The sequence below is a fragment of the Carassius auratus genome, chromosome 30 (genome assembly GCF_003368295.1).
Source record: "Carassius auratus strain Wakin chromosome 30, ASM336829v1, whole genome shotgun sequence".
Lineage (NCBI taxonomy): Eukaryota > Metazoa > Chordata > Actinopteri > Cypriniformes > Cyprinidae > Carassius > Carassius auratus.
The window spans coordinates 6,531,135-6,539,225 of NC_039272.1; the positions used below are offsets into that span (position 1 = coordinate 6,531,135).

Here is an 8,091-nt window from a genome sequence, read left to right on the forward strand (position 1 = left end):
GACTCTATGATAATGTGAAGGTATCAGCGATACTGTCAGGCACCTCTGTATTTAATTGACACTGATATGCTGACAAGATCAAAGATGGGAAGAAGGCCAGTATCAGGCCGATCGCTGTATTCAATTTGCATGCTTTGTTTAGGCTGTCTCCACCTCTGTTTCCCACCCCCTGAAAATGTATAAAAACTACAATGTCTTAAGGACAAGTTAGACTTTTGATGACACGCAGAGCGTTCTCAATAAAGAATCCTGCTGAAGATTACCCAAGAGTCTCCTGGTCTTCATTTCTGAGTTCCCAACAACAACTTTAAGCTACAATTAAGTATTGTATGCAAGGTGCTATACAAATAAATATTTATGACTATTAACAACCTCCAAACATTGCAATGTTATGAAACATTTCACAACAGATACAACAAGTACTTATTTCATAATAAGCAGTCTTCAAACCACAGTCTGCACTCTGTCACCCAATAAACAATGTGCCCCTCTCTGTTTTAAGATTCCAGAAGGTAACTGTAAACACTTGAATGATTTTTTTGGGTTTTGGGGGTAGCAGTCCCGGCTCACTTGCAGTCCCAGGTAATCAAACATTTAACAACTTGTATTTCTTTAAGTGTAAAAGAAAGATGGTGTGTTATATTAGATATAAATATTATATTAGGACATTAAGTATTATTAAATATAATAAATATACCATAATTATTATGTTTATTTATATTTCAACACAGTAATGTTATGGAAAACAGCAACTTTTAAAAAGTTTAAAGAGTATTAATCATATAAATGACCAGCAGAAGGTGCAACTTATCTGAGAAAGGTTATTTACCACCTAAAAAGCATTTTGGCAGTTAGTGCATGTGTTTGGGCAATGCAAAATTTTCCTCATCTCATTCCCCCTTTCATATTTTCCTCCACTAATGGATCAATAAAAGTTGCCCAAATATAAAACGAGTGAGAAGCTATGCGTCTCACCCTCGTGGGAGTTTCTTCTTGCGTTTTTTCTGGTTGTTGATCTCCCTACATGAGCCGTAGTCAAACAGGGAGTCCATAGGTGCTTTCTTGGGCCCAGGTGCCACTGGATACTCAGACTTGGTGGACTCAAGAAGGTCCATGGGGTTAGGAACTCCCTTTTTAAAGGCCCCTGGGAACCTTATTCGCGAGTTCTGCTTGTTATCATTCTGTTGTCCAGGTCGAGCTGAATCCTGGGCTGGCTGTGATCCATCATCATTGTCCAGAAGTTCTGCCAGTGAAGACATGGGGAAGCTGGGATCCCCATCTGTTGAAGTGTCCTTACCCTCTGATGGGTCCTCAGCAGCGGTCCCAGATGGTGAGGAGACTGAGTTTGACTCTGTCGTGGCCAGACGATAACGCTTTAGTAGAGCGGAAGCGGACAAACCCTGCTGAAAGGTCAAAAATGGATTGAGTAGACATTAAATGCAAAAAAAAAAAATTACTCTGGAATGTGCTCTAGACTTCAAAGTTAATCATTTAAATGGAATGTAATTTAAATTTAAGCTGAACTGAACTCGTTTCAAATATGAAATTGATTTCTCGTCATAGAGCTGCTTTAAAGCTGAATCGGAATTGTCTCAAACGTTGTTTCCATAACTGATTCTGCTATTTTCTCTCTAAAGCTGTAAAATCTAAATCTGTATTATATCACTATAGAAAAAAAAGTGACTTGACACTCTGTCTCTGTTTTAACCTTCAACAAATCCACTTCAGCATGAACAAACTAAACGTGAACTAAAGACTGAAAATTCTGCAGGAGAGATGCATTCCAATAAAAAACATTCCTGGAATCTGCACTTGACTGTGAAATCAAGGGAACAAAATGAAGATGCATACCAGAAATAAGGCTCCTGAAGTCATTTTTATCCTGCTGGTACTACTAAACAACCTTATGAACCTGGTTTATTTTTTATTTTTTACTTTCTCTCTTCTAATAGCATTTAATAAGTTAAATAGGGTGTGCTTTTGTCAGGTATCTCTCCCATGTAGCTTCTTTCTCCAGCAGAGTCAAGGATACCTGCTTGTGTCCTGACTTTCATTAGCAGTACTATATTACTGTACTTTGTTGCGGTTTGCTAGTTTACCACTACACATATCTGCTTCCTTTCAGTGTAACCTGATGGAATCATTTTAATAAAATGTTCTATTTTATTAATACATTTTGTGTATGACCACCTTTAAATTGCAGTCAAGTCCGAGTTGGACAACTTTCTTACGTTGTATGTATACATAAAAGTTGGCATTGCCAATGAGGACTCTTTCCAAACATCTGCTGTAACTTTGAGCTGTTAATCAAAAGCAGTTCTTACCTTCTGAAAGCCTTAAAAAATTTTGCGAGACATTCTGCACTGCAATGATGGCTTGAGGACAATTTGAAATCAGGCTTGGACATAATTAAGTAGAAACACATAGGCTACTTACTTCAGTCATTTCTTTGTATGCTATGTGCACTTCCTCTAAGCCAAATTACTCCTCTGGGGAGCTGGAAAGTGTCAGGAGGTCTGCAGGGACACAAACAGTCCTGGAGGGAAAAAAAACAATACCAGTGTTTAAAGAAGACAACTGTCAAACTGTAACGCAGCAAGAAACATGTTTTAAGATCCATGTCTGCTGACCCATGTTCCCACAGCTTCTGAAACCATGGTAAGCACATTGTGAAACCCTGTCAGCCAACATGACATGCAGCTCTCAGAGCTCATTTGTGTACTGTGGGTTTGTCTATCCTAGTTCAAGGTTTTCTGCCCCACCCTCTTATATTCTTGAATTTCAGTTTTAATTTGTTACATGTGTTCTGAAGTGATTTTGAAAGCCTGGTACTGTTGCTGTGAACCTGCATTGTAAATTGGATTGGGTTTGTTTTAAATTATGTGTGTGATTTGCAATCCTAATCCATTAACTGAAAAAACATATGTAAACATATGCAATGTAATTCGACACCATATGATAAGTACCACTACAGACAGGTGAACAAATATTACGTGTGTGAATGCAAGGCCAGGAAAAATAAATAAATAAATAAGAATCATAAATCATGCAAAAGGATTTAAATTTATTAAAACACAAATTTAGCTAATTTTCCCCTCAACGGATACTTTGGTGCCCATGCATTTAAAGTTTTGCATTTAAACCCCTCTATTCCCCCTATATATCCCCTCCATACATCCCACTCCAGTCCCTTTGTCCATGTCACAATCCATCGTGGGATTCATTTCAGTCCTAAATTGATTCTCTCATTTGCCAGAACAGACATGACTCGCACTCCCTCTGTCCTATTCTCTTCACAGTTTGAGGGGAACTTCCTCCATTGCATCCAAGTACAGTTAAGTCTGAATTCCTGAGACACTGGATGATGACAACATAAAAAAAAAAACCTATTGCTGATGTAACATTTAATTACAGTACTGCTAAAAACACTGCATTCAAGTAAGCATTTGTATAATTTTGTTTAGAAACAGAGTTTCTTACTTTTGTGGAATACAAAAGAAGACATTTTACAGAATGTTCACACTGCTCTTTCCAAAACAACCACAGTCTACAGTGGCAAAGGATGGACACAACCACTCTAAATGACAAAAAAAGCACCAGGGTCAATCCATTTCAAGATGTCCAATGGAAGTTGCTCAATCTTATGTTTTTATGTCTAAAGGACAAGAATGTTTGAAATAAAAATGGATAAATAGTATTATATTTATAGGTATGGACTATCTTTTGTTGTGAGACTTAATACAGTTTTTTGTTGTTGTTGGTTTTTTTTAGGTAAAAAAAAAATCCCTGGATGCTATATTTTTTGTATGAACACAGCAGCGTGAATATCTACTTTTGTGTTCCACATATGATAGAAAGTCCATGTTTTGCAATGACATGAGGTTTAGGGTTAGGTGATGATTAAAATCAACCCATAATTTGGCAATATGTGTCAGTGCCATCTTCCAGGTTTCGGTATTTCAGTGATAATAATCACTGGTCCTGTTCAGACATGTCTGAGTCGCTCCACAACTCCTCTGAGAGAAAGTTTAAGAGTAATCTGCAACAATGTTGACTTATTGTAGAATTAAATGCTATTACAAGACAAATTCTCCAATTTTAGGCTGGAATAAATAGGGTTGCAAAAAGGTGGACAATTTCTGGAAACTTACATAACCTTTCCGGAATTTTTGGAAACTTTTTAACATTTTTCCTCCCCTTTGCAACCCTAGAATACACTACAAGACTTTTGCCCAAATTTCGTCACTGATTTACACAAGATGACATTAGTTGTCTCAAGTCAGAGCCAGTCTGTAATTTTTGACCAGTTGGGAGTTGGCAGATTTCAAAGGAAACTGTGTAGTGTGTAATGGGCACATAATCAGATTTTTTTTTTTTTCAGCTTCATACTTTATTCCATTCAATCAGAGGATATCAAACATGTTCGATATTTTGAGCACTTTTTAGAACACATATTATCATTCATCAAGCATCTCCAAAGTGCATGCTTCTCTGTGAGTTTTTTTTTTTTTTTTCGGTTAATTTTTACTTATAAAATAAATAAACCAACTTTACAATTTTTGGACCACTTGAGATGTTACGACCCACCTTGAAACATAGCATATTTCGATGTATGGACTGTCTTTCTGTGTTCAGAAAGATGAGTGATCCTAAGTTGTTTAATGTGTGAGTGTTTCTCTGTAACCACAAAATAGCCATGTATATGATGCCTATATTGCAGGCATTTCAAAAGTAATGCACTGCATTCCAGTCTTAAGACTACAGTTCAGTATGAAAAGTTTTCATCTGCTCCTCGTGTTTGCTTAAGCAGATGATGGAAAATCTAGCACAAGCCCCCACAGTGACTGCCCCTGTCCCGGCAGGCGCTATCCAAATACTGGCTACAGCAGTACCTCTGCCTTGTCCCGACCCCAATACAGTCCATTATTTATCACCACAGAGAGTGAAAGCAGAGCAGTAGACGTTTGGATAAGCTGTGATAACATGGAAGTGCAATGGATTAAGTCATCTTATTGTGTTTTAGGAATTGGAGGGTGCAATGGTAGTGCATCAAAATGCCTATCTACATAGAATAGCATTAGATAACAGCTGGAAATGACAGACTGCATCTCCATGCTCCCAGAGGGAGATCTATGCTTTCTTTTCCATGTCACAAGGATAAGGTCTCCAAAGAGCCAAACAGCTGGGATCTAACTAAAAATGAGGCTGTGGGAAACATTTCAAAAATTTCAGTCAAAGAGCATTGAGTGCTGGTTCTTTTGACAGTTCAACCACAGTTCTGAGCTCATGAAAAACGACAGTAAAACTTGTAACTTTAAGAAGTCAAAAGACAAAAAGCTTGATTAACATCTGTGCATGTCAAACAGGTTCTGCTGATACAGATAACAATATGACTAGGAAATAATCAGGTATAGCGGCAAGAGGAAGTTGTTACTTTTTACATTCTAAATGATTCTAAACTGTTCTAAAACTGTTTCATGATGATTTTAAATCTCCCAACATTCTCACAACACAGTTCTACAACTCTATCACACGTCATGGATTTCAAAAGTTGCTCACCTGTAAAAACAAATGAGCTAGACGTTTCTTCTTAGACGCAGAATGAGTAGTTATTCCGTTTATGAGGTCAGATTCGTCCCTTTATTCTTCAGGTAGGATCCGTGTAGCTTTGGAAACGGATTCATCTTTCCCCCTCGGTGTTTAATATCGACACTGAGACAGAAGGACTGCAGAAGTAGCGTTTTGATTTCCCACCGCCTACTGAATGGAAACCTGTAGAAATGAGCGTTAACTCAGCACAGGGGTGTGGAACTCCTTCAGAGTCATAGACGTAAGAGACTAATGTTATTTTACGTCTCACGCGCAAGCAAACACAATCTTCACAGTCTAACTTATGAACTCGTGCCAATTTACTTGGAAAGTCTTGTAGACATTCACCGTCTATTTCATAAACTACTGATATGCTAGCTGTAATATTAGCAGAAAGTAACTTTCTTTCTTTCTTTTAAAGCCTTTAGAAAATAAAACATAGTATACCGTTATATTATAATATATAATATTGTTCATATTATATTGTATTCACTGTTTCATGCTGTGAAAAATGAGGTGTATCATAACAAGTATGACCGGTTTGGCTAATTTGCATGGCTTGGTCTTTTGTTGTCGAGCGTTTACACGTAAACTGTTGAGAACTGCGCCCTCTTGAGTTCTTTTGAAGAGAAATTGGTCAGCTCATATTTGTTTTCAATATTAGTGACTTTATAAAGACAATATAACTTATTAAACACTATTATTAAAATAAATAATTTACAGTATATTTTTACTTCCCGCTTCTTTGAATTCAGTTCAGATTAATGTGTTAATTGTTACTAAAAGTAGTGTTAATACAGTACATGTATTGATACTTTAAACATCTTTAAAAAATGTTGATTAACACTTCAGATAACCTCAAAATGCATGTGCAACTTTAATGCAAAAACTACATTTCCACAGACTTTTATTAATTTATAAGTAGCTCTTATTTGTTATGTTCATGTGTTTTTGAATTCAGAGATGGATTTCAAGCACACAGTTATATGATGGCTTAATATGCATTTACATATAGAGGAAAAGTATGGTTATACTTGAGGAATAAAAATATAAACGTCTTTTTAGCACAGCCAAAAAAACTACTTACACAAGGTTTTGATTTTAATAATATTTTAAAGAGACTACACATATATGAGTATATCCATAATGTTACCAGCAGACTGCAGACACAGCACCCAAATGCTTTCCTCCTTATCTCTGGTGATTTTAATCATGCCTCCCTGTCCTCTATTCTGCCCACTTTTAAGCAGTATATCACTTGTCATACCAGGGACAATAAAACACTGGACTTATTGTATACAAACACTAAGGATGTATACACTTCTGCTCCTCTTCCCCCCCTGGGAAGATCTGATCACAACCTGGTGCACCTCATGCCTGTGTATAAACCTCTGGCATGCAGGCAGACAGCTGTGACCCACACAGTGAGAAAACGGTCAGAGGAGGCGGAGGAAGCCTTGAGGGACTGTTTAGAAAAGACCATATGGGATGTCCTGATAAATGATCACGGGGAGGATATCAATAGTTTGACAAACTGCATCACAGACTATATTAACTTTTCTGTGGAAAACACTGTACCCAACCAAACCATACGGTGTTTTTCTAATAACAAGCCATGGATTACTCCGGATATAAAAGTGCTCCTGAGGGAGAAGAAGAGGGTTTTTAGGTCGGGAAATAAAGAGGAGCTAAAAATTGTGCAGAGGGAAGTGAGGAAGAAGATCAGGGATGGTAAATGCAGCTACAAGAGGAAAATGGAGGACCAGCTGCAAAATAACGATGTAAGAGATGTCTGGAGGAGCCTGAATACCATCTCTGGGTATAAAGTCACCACACCTCAACCTGAGGTGGACCATCAGTGGCTGAATGACCTGAATATCTTTTTTAACAGATTCTACAAGGCATCTGCGCCTCCCATTTTACAGACACCCCTTACGAGCACACTACCATCGCTGACACTTGATTCAGAGCCCTTTTATATCTCTAGTACACCTACTTCTCCATATCTCATCCCCCCGATTACAACTATTCTAAGCCCTGAGCATCCAACTACTAAACTGTCTCTTACCGTTACCGTTAACCAGGTTAGAGGAGAGCTGAGGAGACTGAAGATGAGGAAGGCAGCAGGACCAGATGGAATCAGTCCAAGGCTCCTTCGGTCCTGTGCTGACCAGCTGTGTGAGACTCTTCAGTACATGTTCAACCTGAGCTTGAGGCTAGGCCAAGTACCACAGCTGTGGAAAACATCATGTCTGTTTCCTGTGCCTAAGACGCCACACCCCAAGGACATGAACAGCTACAGACCGGTGGCTCTGACGGCTCATCTGATGAAAACATTTGAAAGACTTGTTCTAGGATATCTTCGTCCCCTGGTGAACTCGTCAATGGATCCGCTCCAGTTTGCCTACCGGCCTGGTGTTGGGGTGGATGATGCTCTTATCTACCTTCTCCACAGATCACTCTCTCATCTGGAAAAAGCTGAAAGCTCTTTGAGGATCATGT

The 8,091-nt window shown here is 38.2% G+C and overlaps 1 protein-coding gene across 2 annotated transcripts in view; it reads right to left on the bottom strand.

Moving 5' to 3' along the window:
• LOC113048997 (transient receptor potential cation channel subfamily V member 4-like) overlaps positions 1 to 5,951 on the bottom strand; it is a 20,659-nt gene extending 14,708 nt beyond the window's left edge. Inside the window, exons 1-3 of one of the 2 annotated variants that reach the window (XM_026211000.1) lie at positions 5,560 to 5,951; positions 2,437 to 2,536; positions 976 to 1,400 (exon numbers count right to left, since the gene is read on the bottom strand). In XM_026211000.1, the coding sequence (XP_026066785.1) occupies positions 976 to 1,400; positions 2,437 to 2,445 (434 nt within the window). In that variant the 5' untranslated portion in view covers positions 2,446 to 2,536; positions 5,560 to 5,951. Of the gene's footprint in view, positions 1 to 975; positions 1,404 to 2,436; positions 2,537 to 5,559 lie in introns of both variants that reach the window. The other variant, XM_026210999.1, reaches the window with a different exon arrangement.
• Between the last annotated feature and the right edge of the window lie 2,140 nt (positions 5,952 to 8,091).